Here is a 25,192-nt window from a genome sequence, read left to right as displayed (position 1 = left end):
AAAAAATACTATCAGCATGACTCAGATGTGTGTGGAACACTTTGCTGCCTGATAACACAGTTCTTTCTTCTCCTTTCTTCCCCCCTTCTGTTCCTTTGAGCGTGTCTTTAAATGACACAAAGGTTGGATGTTGTTTTCTTTTCCCAGGCATTAAGCTTTATGAAGAGCTCCAGCTGGTTATTTAATTTTGTATTAATTATATACTGGCTGTATTAGTACCAGTCTAAGCCTACACACAGGGTGCTAATGAAACTTTTGTATGACTTTTGTTCAGTCAGTTTGTAAATATGGGAGGGGACGTAAGAATGGCTGGTGTATCTCTTGGCTAAAGCACAGAACAGAACTGAGATAAAGTCTGAAATGGGCCTTTTTCTTATGTTTCTGGATAGTTGGAATGCTTGTTCCTTCAACCACAAGGCTCATGATAAAATCAAGGAAATAGATGGAGAGGTCTACCAGACACTATCCATATTAGTGTAAAAGTAAAACCAAATAAAATCATACATAATCAGTGAATTTAGAAAAGTTCTCTTATGCTTGTAGATGTGCAAACAAAACCACTGGGTGATCTTAATGTGCAGTCACGTTCCTGTGTGTGTAGATCAGTGGTCTCTTCACAATATAGGTTGGGCATCTCTTATCCAGAATTCTGAAATCCAAAATACCAGTACTGCCAAATCAATCCAAGATAGAATTCAAGCCTTGCCAAATTACATTAGCGTGTGAAACAGAATATGTTGTAAACTTGCTCTGCCTTTTTGGAGTCAAAGATATAATCATAAGAAATTTCATGAGAAGAAAAATGCTTCCCAATCACCCAGAATGGCTGGCACTCTGATATTAATAGTTTTAGTCTCAACTTTTAAGGACTATCGATTAATGGATTCAGTACCTCAGAAAGCCTTTAAATTTAGGACTACAGGTTCCTGTATAAACCAACTTTATTTTGGAGACATCTGGGATGTTTTCCTGTCTTAAAGTACTACAGTAGAGTCTCATTTATCCAACATAAACCGGCCAGCAGAACGTTGGATAAGCGAAAATCTTGGATAATAAGGAGGGATTAAGGAAAAGCCTATTAAACATCAAATTACCATTATGATTTTACAAATTAAGCACCAAAACATCATGTTTTACAACAAATCAACAGAAAAAGCAGTTCAATACACAGTAACATTATGTAGTAATTACTGTATTTACGAATTTAGAACCAAAACATCACAATGTATTGAAAACACTGACTACAAAAACACTGACTACTAAAAGGGAGACTGCGTTGGATAATCCAAAATGTTGATTAGAGTGAGACTCTACGGTACCAGGAAACCCCCTTTTATTATCAAGGATTTTTCTTTCCCACTTTTCAGGTTATTTTACATTACTGCAATGTTTTCCAAAATGAAATCTACCTCTCTAAGATTTTCTGTTGATGTTGCCCTAAAACTAACTTAGATTGCTGCCAACAAGGACCTTTTTTTTGGAAACCCAAATTCAATAGAAATCAAATGAGGCAAGAAAGACCTTGGATACCATGGGTATTCACGTCAAACCAAACCAAACCAAACCAAACTCGAAAGTCTCAGAATTTCTAGACATTTTCCCTTTTTCTGGATAGCAATTTGTCTTTAAAAAATCTACTACCATATAATTTTCTACATAACTATGACTGATTGTCCCTCAGAGTATCAATTTCCCTTGAAGTCGAATTTAAACCATGGACCACAGTTAAGCAGGGTCCTGCCTGGTGAGCATTTACACTAACACTCAAAGTTTCAGATTAAACAACACACTCACCTGAGCTGAAGACAGAAACAGAAGCTTTTATGTGCAATCTGGCCAGGAAAGGATGCATGTAAGGCTCATGCCAAAAGTACAAGCATAACCATAACCATGTTGTGCATAAGCATTTTTATACAGTAAAAACCCTATTCACTAACATTGTCTGAGTTTATATTTTCCGCCCCAGTCTGTTATTGGCTGAGCACAGGGGCTGGCTGGCTGTGCCTCCACTCCTGATTGGTTAGGAGGAGGGACTAGACCAGTTTGTCCCCTGGTTGGTAGGAGCCTTGATAATGTGGCCAGGAATTTCCTCTTTGCTGGGCAGGAAAGCCCGAGGTTCTCAATCAGCTGTCTAGAGATGTCACCCTGGGTGGAGGGAGTTCTCCAGGAAGCCCAGTCCATATCTGGAGATCTTGTGCTTGATCCCAGTACAATGGTCAGCTGGATGTGACAATGATGGGATCATGGAGATGAAGAGTCCAGGGTACCGGGGTCAAAAGGCAGTGATCTCCAGGTTTGGTCCCAGACATGGTGGAATAAAGGAAAAGTCAAAAAATGTATCTTTGGCCCTCAGTGATTCTTTGTTTTGAGCCTTGCTGGTGATAGCTGGGCACCTGAGGTAGGCTCACATGGGATCCAGTAATTGATGCTGTCCTTGCACAATTCCTGTCCAGGCTATGCTCTCCGCTTCAGGCACAGCTTGACATTCCTGGGAACAGCCACACCTGGCTCCTTGGAGACCAGGCAGAAATGTAGCTCGTCCTTTTCTTGATGTTCCTTATTATTAAAAAAAATAATTTCATAAAACAGATGGAGAGGGGGAGTAAGGCAAATCATGTTCGATATATTCTATTGAGGAGGCTATACATTGTTCTTTTTCTGACTGGAGTCCAGTTCATACTCACATGCACATGTATGGATCAGCGAATGAACTTATGATTAATGAACATTTGATGGCCTTTTTTGTTCATGGATTAGCCCATCCTGAAGGTCCAGGAAATTCCTCCAGAAGGTCAATGTGGGGTGATGACACCTGTGGCTTGCTCAGGCAGAAATCATATTTGGTTATCTGGGATATGGTGAGGGATCGGATAAGGGAATAAATGGTACTAAAAGGCTATACAAAGGGAAATACATAGTAGTAAGGACAAGAAAGCTGATCGCTTTTGAAAGAGGGTTGTGGCTACAGAACTGGTTTGTATGTGCGCTAATGCGAATCAGCACATATCTACAGACTATTAATAAAAGAAATCAGAGTATATATAATAGGGGATTGGCTTCTGGGGATTTTGCTGCTGCTGATCTACCATGGGAGACTACGGAAACTTTGCTGAAAGTGGGGGAAAGTAAACGATCTCATCTTCTTTGCCATGGGTGTCCTTGATGGACTATAAATAATTGGAGTGGGGGTGCCATGTTCGACAACATCCTGACAGAACAAAAATACTTTTGTATCATGAATCATTTGAGATCTTTCCTTCCATCTTCAGGCTATTTCTGATCTTGCCATGGTTGGCTAGGTTTTGGAATTTCATAAGTACCAAAACTATGCCATGCTTATTGTTGATATAAAATGACTTCATGCTACATAAACAACATCAAAATTTGATACATTTGCCCATTTTGGGGAGGCTCATTTGATTAACAGGAAGACCAACTTAAGAAAAATATGTTTTGCTTGAAGTAAGGCATGACTACAAATTTTGTTGATAACAGCTATTGAGCATTGATGGTTATAAAATGATCCTAGTGTTGAATGACCTCCCTGCTGCTTGAGAAAGCATTCTCCTGCTTGAATAAAACAATGGGATGACAATAATGGTGAAATACATTCTTATCAGCCACTGTGGATCTTCTCTTGCCGTCTAGGAGTGAGACAGACTAACAGCTCTAAACTGGGCTTGCCCTGCCCAGCTTCACTTGTAAGATTTCTAAAGGGTATATCCAAAGTGATAAGTGTGAGCTTTAGCATCTCTATACTCTATAGCTAATCTGTTTGCTTCTCTAAGTGGTCAGGTATAGCATGTATTCATATCATTTTCTGTTTGATAATCATATCCTCTCTAGCCTTCCATCAGGTAATCTGACTTTGCTCAACCTCTATTTTTCAGTTTGCAATTCTCTCAGCTCTGTATTTCAAGAACTTGTGTTTACAGAATCTCTCACTATGATATGATATGCAACATTTTGTACAGTCAGACCTCTACATTTTCAGGTTTGACTTTTGCAGATTTCTTTATCAGCAAATTCAATTAAAAAAATTTCTCTATGAATCTTTCAGCCCTCCAATGACTCCTAAAGTTCTACGCCTCCTCTAGGAATCTCTAGGTCCCTCAGTGTGACTTTCAGCTTCTGCCATAGAGTTGCAAGGGAGGAACTAGAGATTCTTTGGTAGATGTTCTCTCATGTAAAAGTAAAAATAAGAGTGGACATTTATTGCTGTTGGTTTCAACTGAGTTATCTCAACCCTAGCACAGTGCCTACAGCTGGCTGTTCTGTTGACAATGTATAAAATATGTATATACATGCCCATGTAGGGACAGAGTTGCCCCTAGATGTAAACCACTTGGTCCCCCCCCCCCTTTATTCTCCCACACCATGGGCTCAAAATAGGGCCGTAGTCTGAGGACCTACTCCTCACTGAAGAAGGGATTCCCTTAAAATAAATAGACTGTTGTTCTCATGGTTTTTTTTTTCTGGAAGAGTCACTTTCACGTAATCTCCTGTGTCAAGAGAATGTGAGTTTCAGCAAGTAAAAGTTAATCTCATGTTCTTTCTCTGTCTGAACCAACAGGAAGACACTTGAAGGAGCCCTCTGCACAGGTGAACACTTTGTTCTGTTCATTCACCACAAAACCGAAGGTTTCACTCCCTGGAATCTGACAATATCCTTGAACTTTGTATCTTCCCACTATGTGAGAAATGTGCAGGTGCTAACTGACCCTTGAAACACTTGATTCTGCCAAGTGGCTCAGGGAACTATGTGCAAATACAGGAGTGGTCAACACAAAAACAAATCTAATGTATTTCCATAGCCATCATGATACCTACTTATGCTGAAGATATCAGCTTGATTCATTTGTGACTAGAAAGTGATGAGAAAGGTTCTTTCTTGGAATGACCATGTATGCTACTCTGGTCACATCTGGAATAAAAAATTCAAAAGAGCTATAGCCTTATTTTCCGGTATGAGGTGAAAATATAATGGCAGAATCCTGAGACAGAGTTTAAAAATTGCACCATTTCAGATTGCATGTGGGTAAATCATTTACAAATTCCTTCCCAAAACTTCCCCATGGACAAACATTCTTTCTGCATCCAGAAATTAATCACAATGAAGGCAGTTTTTTTTAGAAATATTAACTGCAGAAATATTTAGTTTTGAAATTCATCAGTAGCTGCTGCATTTTCCACTCTTGTTTAATACTTGAGTCAATAAGTTTTTCCAGTTTTTGTAGTAAAATTAGGTGTCTCAGCTTATATTCAGGTTGGCTTATACTCGAGTATATATCATCATCATCACCATCATCATTTAATTACTTATTAATCGCCCTCCATCCACGATGCTCTAGGCGATTTACAAGATAAAATTGTAAAGGATAAAAATACATACATACAAATATTAATAAAATTAACATAGATTAAAAGCTCTAGTAAAGAGCCAGGTCTAGAGTGCGAGGGTAAAAGGCCCTAACTCACGCATGGCTCTCATATAGGGCGGCAAGACATTCCATAAGGCAGGGGCAGAAATAGAAAAAGCTCTGCGTCTTGTCCTTTCCAAGTGCACTTCTCTAGGATCTGGTACATAAAGTAAGTCTCGTTGGGATGGTCGTTGCGACCTCCAATGATGGGAGAAGGAGAGACGGTCCCTAAGGTACGTTGGGCCCTGGCCATAAAGAGTTTTAAAGGTCAGAACTAGCATCTTATATAGACCACGGGTTTTTTTTTTTTGTGTCAGGAGCAACCGAAGTTGCTTCTGGAGTGAGAGAATTGGCCGTCTGCAAGGACGTTGCCCAGGGGAGCCCGGATGTTTTGATGTTTTACCATCCTTGTGGGAGGCTTCTCTCATGTCCCCACATGGAGCTGGAGCTGATAGAGGGAGCTCATCCGCACTCTCCCCAGGTGGGATTCGAACCTGGCAACTTTCAGGAGAGCAACCCAACCTACCAGTCACTTAGTCCACTACGCCATCTGGGGGCTCCTATAGACCAGACCACGGTAATCAGTTGGAAGCCAATGCAGATGCTGCAGCACTGGTGTTATGTGGCATTTCATGGGTGTTCTTGTGAGTAGCCTGGCGGCCGCATTCTGAGCAATATGGAGCTTTCGGGTCGTGGACATCGGAAGGCCAACATACAGGGCGTTGCAATAGTCCAGCCTAGACGTGACCGTGGCATGGATGACTGTTGTCAGCGCCTCATCAGATAGATAGGGTGCCAGTTGCCTCACTTGTCGTAGGTGGAAAAAGGCCTGTTTGCTGGCAGCAGCAACTTGAGCTTCCATTGTCAGCTGCGAATCTAAAACGACACCCAGGCTCTTAATGGTAGGCGAAGGAGATAGGGCAGCACCATCGAAGGTGGGTAGCAAGTGGGTCAGACCAGACAAGCGGCCATGCCAACGAATCTCAGTCTTCACCGGGTTCACCTTCAGTCTACTAGCACGTAGCCAGTTCGACAGAGCCTCCAGACATAAGGAGAAATTGTCTGGTATTGACGTTGCTCCAGGCTCCAAGCGCAGAAGGAGTTGGGTGTCGTCCGCATATTGATAGCAGTCTAGGCCGAAACTCCAAGCCAAACTAGCAAGGGGTCTAACGTAGATGTTGAAGAGAAGGGAGAGAATTGCACCTTGGGGTACCCCACATAGGAGGGGAGATCTGTCAGAGACTTGATCCATATACTCCACGCATTGGCTCCGGTTTCGGAGAAATGAGTTGAACCAATTGAGGGCCTGACCGCGAACTCCGGACATGGCGAGACGGTGAATCATTAGATCGTAGTCAACTGTGTCAAACGCTGCGGTAAGGTCGAGAAGTACCAATAGCGCTGATCCGCCGCTATCAGACTGGCAACGAAGTTCATCTGTAATGGCAACTAGGACTGTCTCCGTCCCATGGCCAGGGCGGAAGCCTGACTGGAAAGGGTCCAGGCCGGCTGTATCATCCAGAAATTGTTGCAATTGTCCCAGTACAGCCCGCTCTATCATCTTACCCAAGAATGGGAGGTTGGAGACAGGACGATAGTTGGCAAGGGTCATGGGATCCAAGCTAGGCTTCTTTAGCAAGGGACGAACCCTTGCCTCTTTTAGGTTGTCTGGGAAGACCCCCTATTCAAGAGAGCCATTGATTATATTACTCAATGGATCTAGTAGACCTTCCAGGCAGCTCTTCACCAACCAAGAGGGGCACGGATCAGGGGAACAGGTGGTTGGTTTTGCAACAGCCAGGATTCTAGCGACATCTTCCCTGTCAAGCAGAGTAAATCGGTCAAAAATAGGCCCACAAAGCGGCCACAAAGTCTCAAGCTCTCTCAAGGTATCAACTGTAGGGGGCAGTTCTTGCCGAAGCACGGTGATTTTATCAGTGAAAAACTTCTGGAATGCCACTGCTGTGAGAGCCGTGGTTGCTGGGTTTTGGACTAAGAGAGCCAGAGTGGTCAGAGCACGAACAATTTTGAATACTTGCGCTGGGCGCGATCTAGCAGAGGCTATTAAGGAGGAATTGTAAGATTTTTTAGCGTCCTTGACGGCTGATTCGTAGGACCTGTGAAAAGCCTTGAAAGTGAACAGTGACACCTCATCGGGTTTCTGTCACCACCAATGTTCCAGCCGCTTTCGTGCTTGCTTCATCGTCTGTAGCTCATTAGTGTACCAGGGAGAGTGATTCCGGTGAGGGCGAAGGAGGCGTCTGGAAGCAATCTCATCCAAGGCAGCCAACAAACTGACATTCCAGGTGTTGACTAGCTCATTGAGAGTGACGCACACAGTTCCCAGGCCCTTAAGGGCATTCAAGAACCTAGCAGGTTCCATGAGTCTCCTAGACCGAGCAAAGATTGGTGTGGCAGGATGGGGAGGAGGAGATGGAATCTCAATCCGGGCCTTCAGGACAGCATGATCAGACCAGGGAACATCAATTACCACGGATAGAGATGTTTGTACTCTGATATTAAAAATCAGGTCCAGAGTGTGGCCGGCCCGATGAGTAGGGCGAGTCTTGAGTAGTGAGAGCCCCAGCGCTTCAAAGGTTGGTACTAGGTCCTTAGTCACAGATGAAGATGGCCGTGCCTCGACATGTACATTAAAGTCACCCAGAACAATAAGTCTGGGGAACTTCAGGACCCAGTCCGCCACAAGATCTAATAAATTCAGCAGACTCTCTCCCGGAGACCCAGGCGTGCGGTAAACTACAAGAATGGCTAGGGATTCCTTGCTAGCCAGGACCACACCAGCATACTCAATACCGGCTATCTTTGGAGTTGGAATAGCTTTGATATTAAAATAATCACGGGAGAGTATTGCTACCCCTCCACCCCGACCCCCACTCCGTGGCTGTTGAAATATCTGGAAGCCTGGAGGTGTCAGTCCATGTGAGGGAATGTTATCACCCTCACGGATCCAGGTCTCTGTAATACAAACCAGGTCCGCTGCTTGATCGAGGATAAAGTCAGAGAGGGTAGCAGTTTTGTTGACAATAGACCTAGCATTGAATAGTAGCAGGGACAGGAGGGGCGTTGGTAGCACCTTCTCAGCCGTATGCCTAGGGATGGAACGCAAGTTGGAAAGAGAACGAGTTTCCAATCGACTCAACCTCTCTCTGGCACTTGACCTAGGACCACTGTTCACACTTGAGAATATCACGTAGGACAGATGGAAGGCCGAATCTGTCGCTGACTTTGTCTCTTTTTAGAGACCAGCATGCTATCATTCTCATATATCCCTCTCCCGATGATTACTGGGATCATCCTCCCAGTTCTGGGTTCGTCTGTAGTGTCAGTTAGGTACCCGATGTTCGAACCACCTCCAGAAAAGGGAATGACGCAAGGCCCGAGGTCTACCCATTCAAGGTCCTGACTCTTATCTCCAAAATACATTCAGAACTTTATATAGCAAAAATTGTGACATTCAACTCTGACATACAAAATGCTGGCCAACAATATTACAATTGGGAGTTATGTTCCCTAGCTATTTTTTTCTTAATCCTTTGAAAGGACCTAGCACTTGCTCCTGATTCTCTTCAAATATGTGCTCATATTTGGCCCATGAATTCATGATATGAATTCATGATATGAGACAATCCTCATAGGCAGGTGATGCCTTATTTTCCCACTCCTTCTGAGTGAAGCACCTACCTTACCATGAATAAATGCCAGCTTGATGGAGATTTCTGATAAGCCTAAGAATTACATTTTGTGAAAGAACTCTTTTGCCCTCCGAACATGATGTGTTTCTCCTTTAAAAGGCAGATACATCATCATAGGGTCCTTCATAGCATTTGAAGTACTTCCTGAAAAATGCTTAAGTAAAACAAAGCTTCATTCAAACCCACTCTTATCAAACTTACATCTCAATTCAGAAGTGTGTATCAAATTTCCACTTAATTATGAAACCACCTATGCCCCAACACTATATAAATTTGATTATTTGAAATGCTACTTTCAGGTCATTACAGAATGGAAGAGTAAGCTAATCTTAGAAATACTAGCGTGACTTCAATTTGCATATCTCTATCAGCCTTACCAGCTGATACTGCTATTATTAGATATTTCCTCAGAACACCTTTCATTGTCTTTGTTTCAGTTTGTACTGCTGAGTTCTAGAAATTATTATTTCTGTTTTGCTCTTGTTCCAGTTGTGCTTAACTGTATCAGTGCAGGCATTTTTTTTCCAGAATAAGAACTAGTCATTTTTGCTATATTTCAGGAGATATGAGTTACTCTTGTAGGAATCATGTTGGTCAATTTATTCTTTTTTCAGCTGGTCAGAAATGAAGCTGTTGCGCCAGTTGTTTTATGTGTCAGTGATAGTAGCCCTTTCCTCTCCATGTCTTGGAGAAGACAAATGTGCAGGAGTTCCAGGAATCCCAGGGACTCCAGGGGCTAATGGGATGCCTGGAAGAGATGGACGGGATGGCATGAAAGGTGATCCAGGACCACCAGGTAAATACCTAATGTACAAAGTCTTGTATTCCAAAATTAACTTAGCACTCAGGCCCCATCTACACTGTTATATAATGCAATTTCAGAGTGCAGTTATACTGTCATATAACTGCATTAAACTACATTAACATGGCAGCATAGATGGAACCTCACCCTGTACTTCCATTTGATTATTTAGATAGATCTTTGGAATCCATATCTGTTTAAAATGAAAGAGAGTGTTGTTTCTTTTTATCTATTTGTTTTAATTTTACTGTAACCTGTTTGTGTGCTTATTAATTATTATAAAATAAATATGTATATAAATAAATAATATTTTAACCTCCTTGAGTACTACAGGAGAGCGTATATGGGTAAAATACAAAATGTAAGAAATTAATGTTGCACCCATCCAAACTATTGCAAAAAAAGAAAGATATCTTGCAGAAGAAAGCTTAGTTGAGACTTCCTAAAAAAGCATTCTCAATCCACACAGACCTTTCCAGCGAGCATGCATGGGAGGGATGATGAAGCATCCCTCCCATCCATGGTTGATAAACATTCAGATTTTATAATGCTGTAGAAAACTGGTCAGTTTAGATATCTTCTTTGTCTTTGACCACTATTGGCTCTGGATAACTGAATAAATATGTCTTCTTCCATTTTAAAAGATACAGTGTTCCAAAAATGTTACCGTTCAAATGTAAAGGCCTTGTGCTCCCCCTCTCATCAAGTGGAATGGCCTTTAATTGGAAAAAGAAATCTATGCACCCTATTTTAATTTTTTCCAATATAAATAAAAAAGAAATTAAAAGCCTAGTCTCAAGGGAGAGAGGAATTAAATATTTATGTTTGTGTTAGAAATTGCCTATAAATGTTCTGCTAGACAACTGATTGTGGATCAATTGGGTTACAAAAACTAAAGGGGATAATATAACTTAGTCTTTTGTGACAGCTGCATTGTCTATTTCATTTTATTTTTTAAACTATGGGCCATGATTTAGCTAAAACTGATTTAATTGATAGCACTTCCATGCAGACTGCCCCAAATACCCATATGTCCCACTTCGAGCCTTAATTTGTACATTATTGCCATGACATAAAGAATATTTCTGCACCCCATATCTCCCCAGTAATATATAAGTTATTACAAAACAAATTGAAAGATGTGTTGCAATTCATTGAACACATGAGAAATCATCAGGATTCGCTGCCTATCTACAATTGTAAAAATGACACAGTACGAGCATTCCTGGAGTTACAAACATCTGACTTACATATGACTCCCAATTACTTAAATTACTTAAATTGATTTTGCTTTGGTTAGTTTTATGTGTGGTTTTATGTAAATGTGTTATTGATTTGAACTATTGATGCAGTTGCATTTTATATGTTGTATGGCACCATCGTGTGCTATTTTGTAAGCCACCCTGAGTCCCTATGGGAGATGGTGATGGAATAGAATTTTTAAATTATTATTAATGAACTTTGTTCATGCTTGTTTGTCATACATGTTTTACAGAGCTTGTTTAATGGAGAAATCCTATAAACAATATTGTTCCTTTTTAGTATCCAGCAAATTAAATCGTATCCAACAATTGAGTAGCTCGTGCTTATGTGTTAAGATATGTTGATTATCATCTATTGATGTTTTAGAAATCAGGGGAGAATATTTCTACTACTAGAATACTCTCACATTTCATTATCCCAAGAATATCAATACAGAATATTTCAGCTATTAAAATTTTAAAAGTAATCTGCCTCCTAGATATTATTTTTATTCTCTCAGCTTCTCCTGTGGTTATTACTGAGGAAAGTTTTTTTTAATTATTATTGTGTTTCCCCCCCCCCCTTTTAGGTCCTATGGGCCCCCCTAACGGTCTGTCAGGTGTTCCTGGAAGAGATGGACTTCCTGGCCCACCAGGGTTGAAAGGTGAACCAGGAGAGAAGGGAGAGCCTGGACCAGAAGGTAAAAGGAGGTTTCCCTTGTTCTCATAGGACAGAATGGAGTGGGGGGGGGGGGGAAGCCAGGTGATGACATCCCCCCCCCACTCGGTGGGATAGGCGAGGGGATGATGTGCGCAATGGGGGAAACAAGGAAAAGGGTTCCCTCACTGCCCACCGGATTCACCACACTGCCTGGTGAATCCCCCCACTATTGCCAGCTCTGTGGACCAAAGTGATGAGGATCTCAGTCTACTACAGTGTTTGCATAATGTGGAATATGGCCTCATATTTCCTAGATGAACTGTGCCCATTCCTTGCTCTGTAATTTCAAACCAGTGTTGTGTAGGAAACCTAGTACTTTTAAAACATAGCCCTAAATAACTAAACATAAACAAGGTCTTCTCCCTTCTTCATGGTCTGAAGAGTGAGATAAAGGGAGTAAATAGTCATTCGTCATACACAATAATACCACTTTGATTCTACTTGAAATACCATACCTACATCCTTGGAATCCACATGTTTGTAATCTGGCGAGACATTAAAGTTCTCTGAGATTTCTAAATCCCACTGCTTAAAGTGCAATCCCTAGATTTTCCAGGTTGTTGCCATAGCTGCTACATTCAAATTGTAGTGCTATAATTACATAGTGTGAAAAAGGACTTTTCTCTGAAGTGTTCAGCTGTATGGTAAAAGTTCAGAGCTGGCTAAAAGCTGTCTTCCACCTGATATATCTAAATATTTCATATACAATAATGTAACTCTTTCGACCTTATGACAAGCAAGATTACAGTGTTCTGTAAACAGGTAATGTAATTGTCTTTTGCATGCAGATTTCTCCCACGACTCACTAGAAAAGACAAGGACTGCAACTTCTCTGTAGAATTAATGTTGTTTTACACTACTTTAACTACCAAACTCATTGGTATTGGACCATAGGATTTGTAAGGCAAAAGACCTGCTAAAACTACAATTCCCATTATTCCATAACATTTATCCATGGCACCTTAAGTGTTGTTAAACTGCATTAACTCCACAATGTAGATGCAGCCAAAAGACGCTTAGCAATGCAAAGGCAGTAGGAAAAGCAAAAGACTGTTTTTTCAATGGACAGACTCAATCAAGAAAGCCACAGCACTGAGTTTATTAGACCTCAACAAGGCTGTTGATGATAGGGGGATTTGGAGGGATCATATTCATAGGATCATCATAGGTTTGAGGACTTGGTCACATAAAGCCACTATTCCAAGGAAGCCATGTGATCATAGATACATATCAGGAAGAGCATCTGTGATATCACACGTTTCTTTGCAGAATTGCGCCAATTTGCCAGTCTGTGGTCCTGCAATGTTTCTTTTACCTGCCATAGTAACCCTGCCTTCCTCTGGTTCTGGTGCTCCAAAATTTCTTAAGAACAATTCAGCAATTAATAATGAAAAGGGCAAATAGGACTGTAAAGTATTAAATAAACATAAAACAGACAGTTAGGGAATAGGGAGTGAGAGAGGAAGAAAATCTTGCTTCTGAATTCACTTTACAGTTGATGTGCTGACACAGAACTGAAACGGATTCATTGTACATGTTAGGTGATGGAAATATTGTGGAATTGTGAGCTATTTATGTGTTTTCCCCATCAAAAGCAGGGAGCAACCTGATTGCATAGAGGAGATGGACTGGCAATGGGATGCACACAATGTTTTCCTGTCTTGTGTGATAAAGTCCAAAATTGACTTTACAGCAGCTAACAAAATATTCTTATCACAGACACACTTTTTAATGCTTTACAATAAGATTAGACTTCATTGAGCACATAAGTTATAAATGAAATTGGTGGAGCTCTACACGCATACTCTCCAATATCTAATACTGGATGAAAGAATCTGAGGTGGTAGCCTCATGGGTATTTCTTCTTACTTAAAACAAAAAGAAATGTGGAAAATTGTTTTATGGTTATTATGCTTTTGAAACAGTCTCTTGAAGTTAGTCTGCAATGTAGGTCTGGGAAATCAATAAACGGTCATTGATGAATTTCCAATGATCATTGATAAAATTGGTTAAAACGTTATTAAGCAATTATTGATAAACTGGTGTGAATTATTCTCTGCTGAATTTGTTTTGTACTTTGTCCCTATAGCATTTACACCAAACGTATTAACTCTCTTTTTCTATTAATATGCAGGCCTGCCCGCTTTTCTTGATCCTGAAGTGCAGGAAATCCTTCGCAGTTTGAATCAAAGAATTTTGAGACTTGAAGGAGGTAAACACTTTGTGAATTCCTTTGCTCTTTACTCTTTCTAATCGTTCTGAAACAATATATACAAACTATCATGTGAAACTGTACCTTACCCTCTCTTGAGTAAGTTTGGCTAGAGACACCATATTTACTCGAGTCTAGTGTGCCACTGATTGTAATGTTCACCTCAATTTTCAAAAGGCTGGGGAAAAACTGGCAAGAAAATGTAATGTGCTTATTGGGCGCTTTGCACCATCCCCCACTTCGACCAGCCAGATGGTAGGGCATGATGGCAGTGGTCCACAACCACCCAACCAGTGGTGCCCTGGTGCCCCACACTACCCTCAAAACCCACAAGGAGTCCCCATTTCTCTTACATGCTTACCCTTCCACCCATGTGGCTCCCCTTTGCCCACCACTGACCTGACTCCATGAACTCACAGCCCAATAGCACCATCACTTTGGAAGGTTTAGAAGTCTCTGCTCGAAGGAGAACACAGCCTTCCTCTTTTCCATCTTCTCCCCTTTCTCCTTCTTGGGAGGGTTCTTCCTAGGGATCAGGCAAAGACAAAAGGAGAGGAGAAGGTGGAGAGGAAAACTGCATTCTCATTGGAGAAGGGACTTCCAAACTCCACAAAGGGATACAGAGTAAGCCTAAGCCTCCCCCCACCCCCTCTTGTCTTCGTCTTGTTATTGAAAAGAGGTGTTGCAAGAGAGCTGCTCTGCATCCTTTTTAACAGTTTGGAAGGCTCGGCTCCAAAGAGAATGTAACCTTCCTCTTTCTTCCTCTCCCTATTTTGCTCCCATTGAGCTCCTTGCTGGGTCTGCTTTCTTGAGCTCATTGCCAACAAGGAGCTCAACAACACACTGCCACTCTAGGCCTCTTGCAGAGCAAGCCTGATCCTGATCTTCCCCCACCCCCTCTGTCTTTGACCAAAGACTTCATGTACACCAGATAAGTTACTCTGGGATATTTCTATACTGGAACTTCCCCAGATCCAGCATGTACCTGCTGAATCCTGAGCCACTGCCCACAGAATCCAGCCACTTTGCATTTTGGCCCATTCTCTTGTCTCCATTTTGCTGCCACTTCTCCTTGCAAGCCACAGACCTCTCTGCAAGCATGTGACCCTCACCTGTCATGCCTGATGATATAAAAATGATGTGCCCACATGATCAGCAAGGAGGAGCTAGATCAACACCCTCCTTCTTGTTGGTCACACAGATGGCCCATTCCAACATCAGCAGATGCAATAGGTGATGGCCAAGTGCTTGCATGGAGCTCTGTGGATGGCAGGGAGAGAATGCAGCAACATGGCAATTAATTATCAGTGCAGGGAAAAGGTGATGGTGGAAGTGTCCATCTGGACAGCAGATCGGGTCAAAACAGACCTGATCCAGCTGTTCAGCCAAAGTCCAGACAAACATTTATGTTCCAAAACATTTCAGATAAGAGATACCAAACCCTAAATTCACAGATTCCTACAGTTATATTCATTACCTGAAGGCTGTAAATGCAAGTGATTTCCATGTATTAATGTCAACTGTACAATTAAAGACTAGATCATCATGGTTTGTCTTCTCTTTTACAGCTCTTGCTTTGAAAGGAATAATACATAAAGTGGGGAACAAAATATTTGCTACGAATGAACAATTGGTTGATTTTGAATCCACACTTCAAATATGCAACAATTCTGGGGGATCTGTTGCAGTACCCATGAATGAAATGGAGAATAATGCTGTTTGGGACATTGTGAAAAATATAAATCAATATGCCTACCTGGGAATCAAGGAAAGCCCAATTCCAGGAGAGTTTGTGTATTTTGATGAAACCCCTGTGAATTATACCAATTGGCGTCAGTATGAACCAAATGGGAAGGGGAAGGAAAACTGTGTTGAGATACACACCGATGGACGCTGGAATGACAAAAAATGTAACCAGTATCGTCTTGTTGTCTGTGAATTTTAAACACATTCTTCAATTACAAAATTTCAAATTATATAACCTAAACCAATGAAATGGTTGTGGCATCTGAGACTGTAGTTTTATTAAGGCCCTACTGATATTTGCCAACAGTTATGGGTGATTTCATGGATTTTTAAAAGAGTGAATGGATTTTCTCTTTCGGTGAAATAAATTGGCAAGTATCAGAAATAAATAGCTATTTCATTATAAATCCCAAAAAACCCTATTAGTTCATAAATCATAACTTTAGTAGTCAAAATTTTCATCCATTCATATTAGGCAAGGGAATCATTCAGCGGAATAATCAATTGAACTTGAAGGGGCACCGTTGTTGACCCTCAACAAGCCATTTTAATTATACATTTCCCTTCTTTCCTGTCCTCTTTTCTCTTCATTTCCTCTCTCTATTTCTTCATTTTCTGGATGTATATCAGTATGTCTGTTTATTGCTATGGTTGTGAATGAAATAAAATGCCAGAAAAGCACCAAAAAGAGGAGGTGTGTCTTGATGGAACAAGCATGTTGTAGAGGTTTGAGTATTGGACTAGGATTCTGGGACACTGTTGTTTAAAACCATGAAATCTAATGACCTTAGATAAGTTAAACTATCCCAGCCTTAGACGAAGGCAATGGCAAACTGCTTCTGAATAAAGCTTGCATTTTTTAAAAAAATCCCATAGGATAGAGCATGGGTAAGATCTTTTGCCTTGGGGCTGCATTGTGGGACTGGCTGGGAGGGCCAGGCCAGGAGGGAGGGGGGCCGGGCACATGCTGGGTGAGTCAGGAGGACCCAGGAAAGGACGTGGCCAGGAGGGGGCAGGGCAGGGCCCCAGTCATCCTCAGGTTGTCCTCCCAGCATAGGAACAGGGCTGTTCACAAGGCTTGAGCGATCCACGTAAAAATTGATTCTAAACTCGCTTCAAAAGTAGGGGGCGCTAGCATTTCGTTTCCAAATTTTGTCCTCAAAATTTTTTGAAATTTAACAAAAATTCGTTAGTTTCAAAAGTAATTCGTTAATGGCAGACGTGCATGCGCAGTGGCCCAAAACAGCCCGGGAGGGGGCTTTTACGGGGCTCTCCTGCACTCATTTTTTTCAGCTATCCTGATCAAATTTGGTACAGTGGTAGAACACAATCCACCCTGCTTGCTCACCAAACTGCAGAGTGTTTGCCCTTTCCTCAGATTTATTGCGCAATTTCACAGTTTATATAGAAAATCTTTATTTAACAATTGCAAAAATCTGTTCCTGCTTTTATATTGTTATTTCCTGTTCAATGGGGTTTCCTTCACTGTGAAAGTCCTTCTTCTACTTGTGTAATATTGTTTCAGTGCCCGTAAATCTGTCAAAATGTTAGGACATTGGTGGCCAAGAGACACATTGCGCTGCCACAATGCACAATGACTTTCCCCAGGCATCCAGGTTGGAGGCAATTCTACCACAGTGGGCAAGCCCCTCCACCTCCCAATAAATGTAAGATTTGCGCGACGTTGGTTTGAGTTATCGCCTGATGTTAAAATGGGTGCTTGGATCCCACTCCCCGGGGAACCAGCCACTGTTGGGCGGCACCCACCCTAGACCCTTTCCCTAAAGCATCAGGGCGGGGGCTTAGCTGCCGAGATAGACATGGGGGCTTGGATCCATTAAAAACACTGGCAGGGGGAGGGGAAGGTAGGACTGCAGCCGTTTTGCAGCCTTGGACGGTGTTGTTAAAAATTCAGAAAGGCCTGCTTTCATGAAGGTCCTCCAGAGAACCCGGGGCGGTCATCCTGAAAAAGGAAGGATCTGGCCAAAGTAGCCCAATTCTGGACAGAAGGAAAGCTGAGAGAGAACTGAGATGCATCATGGGAAACCCGACCAAGTTGGCCAAGAGGCAACGAAAACCAAAAGAAAAAATCACCGTGGGGATCCGAACCTCTATGTCTATCTCAGCAGCAAAGACCCCACCCTCCGCCGGCCACAGTTGGCTGGCATGTGTCCCAGAAAAAGAGAGAGAGAAAATAAGAGGACCCCGCGCTAAAGGAAGCTTCTTGGCAAATTTGCCCAAATACGGACAGAGGGAAAGCTGAGAGAGAACAAAGATGCATCGCGGGAAACTCGACACAATTGGCCAAGAGGAAACAACAAAAGAAAAAATCCCTGTGGGGATTCGAACCTCTATGTCTATCTCAGCAGTAAAGACCCCACCCTCCACCGGCCACAGTTGGCCAGCACGTGTCCCAGAGAAAGAGAGAGAAAAAATAAGAGGACCCCACGCTAAAGGAAGCTTCTTAGCAAATTCGCCCAAATATGGACAGAGGAAAAGCTGAGAGAGAACAGAGATGCATCGCGGGAAACTCGACACAATTGGCCAAGAGGAAACCAAAAACAAAAGAAAAACTCCCCGTGGGGATCCGAACCTCTATGTCTATCTCAGCAGCCACAGTTGGCCGGCACACATCCCAGAGAGACTGGCCCGCCCCACCCACAAAGTTTTCTGTTTTTGTGACCTTATGCTCTGCTCTGCGGCGAAATTCTGTCATGTTACTTCTCTCCGAAAAGACTACCGGAAGGTCTCGGTAACGGCTGTCCTAAAAGGCCAAATGTCATCCCACCCCAACGTGGGAAAGAAAAATAAGTATTCGATCAAACCGAAGAGGCTTTACTGCCAGACAAAAAGGCAGTTAAACCACTCCACACTCCAAGGCCTTAGCAGACAGTTTATCGCCCATTGCGACCAGGAAAGCAGAAAACTTAGGGCCCCCTGACCTCACAATTTCTCTTCTATTTGCTTTGCCTTTCCTCTCCTTTGCGTCGCTTCCACAAAGTTTTCTGTTTTTGTGACATCGCTTTCTGCTTCACTCAATGCTAAATCTTCACCATCCCCAAGTCGATGGATACTGCCGCTCGATTAACCCAAAGCAAAATGTTGTTTTGAGTGGCACAATCTCAGGCACTTCCTTGTTATCAAGGTGAGGTAGTCCGTTGTTGACTTTGAGGTAGTCCGTTGTTGACTTTGAGGTAGAGATGCAATGCAACAGTACTGTAGTCTCCATCATCCAAGACTCAGTGATACTATATCAAAGCCATTACTGTTGCAAATGTTTTCAATGTTCTCTCCTCATCAAAGTTTCTGCTGGCCCGTTATCTCGGATAAGTGAGACTCTACCGTATTTCTTTTTCCTGATTTTTTTAGGGAAGGAACCACATCGATTAGAATAATGTTCTTTCTCTAGAGTAACTGGGAGGATCTGGATAAGACCACAGTCATAGTACTTTCGCGGAAAATAATTTTTAAAAAGGATTGAGATTTGATTTTAATCCGTTCTGTACCCAAAGCGGGTGCATTTCCTATCTTGGTTTTTATAGACTAAGTTCCCCTTGAATATCAGAACAACTTCTTCCCAGCCAGAATCATTAATAAGGGAGACAAAACCTGGACGAACTGCGGGTACTGCCCCCTAGGGAATGGTGTCTCCGAAAACGAAAGCGGACAACGGTGTGCGATGATTAAGACGAACAGGAAAACTCTAGAGTACAGAAGGGATAACTGAGATCTAGGAAAGCTTTGGAGGATAGAGGAGAGAGGTGTGGGACATAAGGGAAAGGGACCCCCCCCAAAAAAAAAAATTAGCCAAAGGTAATCAGAAGCAGAGCAGCTTAAAGGAAGATTACTGTTGTTCTAGGAGGCGTGAGTGTCAAAATCCAAATCAGAGAAATTCAACACGGGAAGGTTGGCCTTCAAGAAGACCAGTTTCTCAACTGTTTGTGGGTCCAGCAAGCTGTGGTGGGGTGTGACTACATCTCCCGCTAGGCTGAAGACCCTTTCGCTCTGCACGCTGGTGGGTGGACAGCTGAGAAACTGGTGGGCTACGTGCGACAGATCCGGCCACATGTGATCACGTGAAGCCCAGTAAGCCAATGGATCACAGGAAATTATCTCTGGAGGCTCCTCAAAGTACCAGTTGACCGAGCATTCGGCCGAGTCTATCTTTTGCACAGAAGCCAGCAAAGAGGTATCTTCTGAGCGGGCTAGTATGGCCACCGTCTCTGCAAAGAAAGCATTTCCTTGTCGCTGCTGGAGACCCGTTACCCTACGGCAACCCCCAGCCGGCTCCCCGGGACTGTCGCTCTTGCCACTTGCGCTAGTGCAGGGAGTGGCAGGCATCTCCGGTAGAGGAGCCACTGTGCCCGTTTCCCCCACCCTGGCAGCAAAGACCTCCCTCACAAGGTTAACTAGCTGGGCCTTCCATACGGTAAAGTCTTTTGGGCAGACGGTGTACTTTAGCCATGGATCGCACAAGGCTGCCAGCATATGGATCTTGCTGGTTAGAAGTGGCTCTAGGCGTTTCCATACAGCAAAGGACAACCTCCTCACCATCTCCTGGACCTGCAGTGTCAGCGGGCCAGCCAGGGAGTCCAGTGTTCGACCGGCCCCAAGCATTTCAAGGTGCCTCCTTAGCCCCAAGACAAGGGTCACCACCTGGCTAAGAAGGGCTTTTGATTCTGAAAAGGTCTCTGTGGCATCTTTGAATGGCTTCAGGACGTCTACCAGCTGGGAGATGGTGTCCCACTCTTGCTTACTTGGCACAAGCTTGCTTACAGGCGCAACTAAGGAAAGGGAGATGCCGTGTACCACCTTCTGCTGCTTGACCATGCATGCCAGCATCTTATAGGTTGAATTCCACCAGGTAGAGACGTCTGGAGCAGTTTGTGCTGCGGGAGCCCTTCAAGGTTCTGTCTCTCTCTCAGCTCCCGGGCTGCCTTGGTGCTCCTGTGGAAGTAGCCCGCGATCTTTCTGCAGCGTTCGATCAGCAGGGCGATGTTTGCGGTGCTGGTCGGCTGCTCTTCGGGGCTCTTTAAACCTTCCTTGATGGTATTGTGAAGCAAGTGGGCCATGCAGGTGACATTCGAAAACCCTGCATTTTCCACCGCTTTGATCATATTTTTACCAGCGTCAGTCACCATGAACCCCCTCCTCATTTCTTCTGGCCTGCACTGCATCCACTCCCCCATCATGTTTCCCAGATAGCTGCAGATGGTCTCTGCCTTGTGATCACGATCAACTACCTCCATAGAGAGGAGTGCCCAACGATGGGATGTATCCATACTGCCTTCTTTCTCCCACCAATGCGCTGTCAGAGAGAGGTAGGAATGTCCCCCTCCCAAGCTCAACCAAATATCAGAGGTAAAATGGATGTGTCCTCCCATGGCGCTCTGCAACATCTGGACAATGCGTTCTTTGCAGCCCTCATACAAGCCGGGAATAACTGTTCAGGAAAAGGTGTGATGGGAGGGGATTTTGTAGCGGGGGCAAAGGAGTTTCATAAGGCGAACAAAGCCATCTTGTTCAACCAAACTGCCAAGGTGGCACGCTGAGCATGGACATTAAAATGCTCCCAAATATATGACCTTGGCCTTCCCATAGCCACTGCGCTGATGCCCAGGGAGGTTGGAGTCATGGGCACCATAACAGCAGTCCAAGAAAGTCTAAGATTTGATGGTACTACTTCATCTTCCTCCTCCTCACTGTCAGTAGCGGGTGGAGGGGTGGGGTTTCCGAGATCCTCACTATCCTGTACTTCCAGGACGGCAACACCTCCATGTTCCATTGTTCGTGCACTTGTCTCAGCTCCAACAGACAACTGGCTGCGGGTGGAGGGCTGTGAACTTCTAACAGTCGAACAGCCAGCTTCATCATCAAGTCCACCCACTCCCATCGAGGCGTGTTCAAGACGGATGGAATTCCCCCTAACTTTTTTGGCCCCCCACAGAGTCTGGGCTGTGGCTTGACCATTACCAGGACTTGGTCCACCAGACCCGCGTTCAGCTGAACGCTTCATGATAGCGGGTGGTTTTCAGCTTTCAGAAGGGAGGAAGGGATTGCGTTACAGGGAGGAAAGAAGTGTTGTTTGTTGTTTGGCAACATGTCCTAGGTGTATCAGAAACCCTTCTCTTACTGTTGTTCTTATTCTGATACTGTAAAATGGGTATACCAGTATTTTCCAGACTTTGCAAGTGTTGATAGGAGTAAGAGAGCCAGCCAATGTGCACTAGTGTGCAAGAAAAGAAAATGGAAAAGTATTCCCCCCTCCTTGTTGTCCACGTTCTATTTCTGTGGATTATGGGTGCTGCACCGTTTATCAGACTTTGCAAGCGTTGATAGGAGTAAGATAGCCAGCCAATGTGCACTTACTGCACTAGTGTGCAAGAAAATAAAAGGGAAAAATACAGCCTCCCTTGTTGTCCACGTTCTATTTCTGTGGATTATGGGTGCTGCACTGTTTGCCAGACTTTGCAAGCGTTGATAAGCTTAAGAGAGCCAGCAAATGTGCAGTGCAAGAAAATAAAAGGGAAAAATACAGCCTCCCTTTTGTCCAAGTTGTATTTGTGTGGATTATGGGAGTTGCAATGAAAAGTTTCCCAATAAAACCCCCCAAAAAGCTGCTGAGTTAGTACTACTTTTATTCTTTGACCGAAAGAAAACTAAAAGCCCACCCCGCCCCAGACAATATGGCCAGCAGAAAAATTGCAGCGCTGGTGGGCAAATGGCAAACGCCAAGCTGGTGGGGAAAAAAAGCCCACAGGCCCTTTTTAAAAACACCCTCCTCCCCAAACACCTACCCTTTTTTCCCTCCTCACCCACCCTTTCCCCCCGGTCTTCTTTGGATCAAGCTCAGCCAAGGAAGCTGTGACGCAGCACTAAAATCTTGCCTGCCTGGAATCTCACTCTAAGGCAACCAACTACCCTCTCCAGATCCCCGGTACGAATGAGCAACGAGGCTCCCAGTGCAGGCTCTTTTCATTCAGGACGTACAAGCCCTTCCCCTGAGTTAAACGTGCTCTCCGATTGGCCACAAGGGGGAAACAACATGCTAGGTTGCCCCAGTGGACTGAAACAAGTTTGGGTGATTTGCAAATGCTTGTTTTCCTAACGAAAAAAAAAAACAATGACATCAGAAAAATTGCCTATCCCGGTTCGAAACTGTGGGATCCACACGACGGGACAATGCGATTCAAATATCACTTCAAAAGCGACAAAACAAATGAATTACTAACGACAAATGGGGAAATCGAATTTTTTGAGCAAGCCTACTGTTCACCCCATCCTTATGCTGGGAGGAAGGCTAGACACGCGGTGATTGCCCCGATATTACTTCTCATCCTCCTCCCCGATCCTCGGGCTCTCCTCTTGGCATTATGCCGGGAGATGGTGAGACATACAGTGGCTGACAGTGCTCCAGAGGGCTTTCAGCTGCTATGTGCCTTCCTCCCCCATCTTTTTGGCATAAGAATGCAGTGGGGCACTATGTCCTTATGCCAAGAAGATAGGAAATGAGGAGGGCCTGAGGTAAGCACCCAGGGGCCGCATCGTGCCTCCGGACCTTAGTTTGCACATGCCTGGGATAGAGTCACCATTACCTGGAGTCAATGTGAAGGCATATGGTGGCAACTGCAGCAGCAAGAACAACTTTATGACACATGCATACACACAACTAAAATACCATGAACAAGAGCTTCTACTCTGCCCTCATCATACAGATATGGCAGTCTGCTCACAGACATATTTTAATGAATATTAAAAATTCTCTTTAATAGTTGCTCTGCAGTACAGTAATGCTAAAGCAGCAAATAGGATGGCCTCAATGCTAAACTGCCTGAAATTAATTACAGATTATTCATATAATATTTAAACAGCCACCAAGTATTTGCTAAGAAAATAACGTACAAAAGAATGTTTGAGAATCAGGATGTTCCTTGCATTTGATGAGTATTTGGGAACTGGTCCAGGTATTATTGTGTTTCATGAGAAAACTTGCATTATGAGGCATTGTTTATAAAAGGTTTACTTCCATACCACGTAGTAGAGAACTTTTTTTTGCTAGGTAACTCAATAAACATGGCTCTGTATTTAGAAGTTCACTTATGAGGTCAACCCATCCACAGAAATCCTTTGATGGAGCAATCTAAAACTTATTTTAGAAACTAGATTCCCTGAACATGGTAGGGCTTATGTCAAAGAAGGCATTATCAGATTTCACAGTAAATCATGTGTTGGGTTACATTCCTGTGAAGTGTACTTCTCAAACCTGTGGTAAAAGTAAATAACTAGTTAGGCATGGAGCTGAATCAGCTTCTTCATGCTTTCCTGTGTTAAGAACATTTTCACATGACACAAAAAGTGAGAAAAGCTCAAATGTGCTTTAAAGATCTCACATAAATAAGAGCAGGGGTCCTCAAACTTTTAAAGCAGAGGGCCGGTCCACAATCCTTCAGCTGTGGAGGGGCCTGTAAAGATGTCATGATCATTGTGTTTTATTCATGATTGTTATGTTTAGGTTGACTGTTTATACAGAAGCTGGGAGCCTCTAAGGCATGGCCAAGAAAAGGGGCGTGGCTTCACCTTGCTGGTGGAAGCCTTAGAATTCAAAATTTAGCAGTTGGAATTTGGCAGTTGGAGTTTGTCGGTTGAGCAGAGCAGTTGGTTCTATTCAGTGGGAAAGGAGTGTGATCGAAATAAAGAGATTGTGGGAGGAAGTTGAGCAGCTAGAGAGTTTTAGCGGAGAAGGGCTAAAACTAAAGTTGCTGAGCCTTTAGTAGGAATAACTAAAGAGCTGAGGTTACATCCCTAAGTCATAGAAGGACTAGGGTTAACCAGTTAAACTCCCCAGTCCAAGTTTGATCGGGTACAGATCAATTAAGTTCAAGAAGGACAGTATTCCTAACTGAAAGAAACAAGTCTTATAAAGCTAATACCATACTAAGCTCAGTGAAACGATTGAAAAGTCTTGCAACACTTACTGTACAGAAGTAACATCGTTCAACTTAAGTTATAACATTCTTGCAACCATCAAGCTTTGTACTATAAATAAACAAGTTACTGTTTCTTCAAATGTTGCTTATTATTTGAGCAAAGCATCTTTCAAAGGTGGTGGCAGCGACAACATAGAAGAGTGAAATACATAGAGGTAGAAGGTGAACCCTTCGCATTTTGGTGGCAGCGGTGGGATCCAAAAAGATACCATCCTTGTCATCACATCAAGTCCTCACATAATTGGTGGCAGCGGTGGGATCTGAAGGGATTCCATTCTCTGCCACGTCGAGTCTTCACATAATTGGTGCCAAGCGGTGGGATACTTGTAACAAAGACTAATTCAGTGCCT

The 25,192-nt window shown here is 43.2% G+C and overlaps 1 protein-coding gene across 1 annotated transcript; it reads left to right on the top strand.

Moving 5' to 3' along the window:
- Positions 1 to 9,465: 9,465 nt before the first annotated feature.
- LOC100561579 (pulmonary surfactant-associated protein A) lies at positions 9,466 to 24,922 on the top strand. The gene is made up of 4 exons (XM_008115796.3): positions 9,466 to 9,929; positions 11,767 to 11,877; positions 14,032 to 14,109; positions 15,678 to 24,922. The coding sequence occupies exons 1-4, from the start codon at positions 9,758 to 9,760 to the stop codon at positions 16,052 to 16,054; spliced, it is 738 nt and encodes a 245-aa protein (XP_008114003.2). The 5' UTR covers positions 9,466 to 9,757; the 3' UTR covers positions 16,055 to 24,922.
- The last annotated feature ends 270 nt before the right edge of the window (positions 24,923 to 25,192 follow it).

The sequence above is a fragment of the Anolis carolinensis genome, chromosome 3 (genome assembly GCF_035594765.1).
Source record: "Anolis carolinensis isolate JA03-04 chromosome 3, rAnoCar3.1.pri, whole genome shotgun sequence".
NCBI classification, from domain to species: Eukaryota; Metazoa; Chordata; class Lepidosauria; order Squamata; family Dactyloidae; genus Anolis; species Anolis carolinensis.
This window is presented reverse-complemented; position numbering and strand designations above follow the sequence as displayed.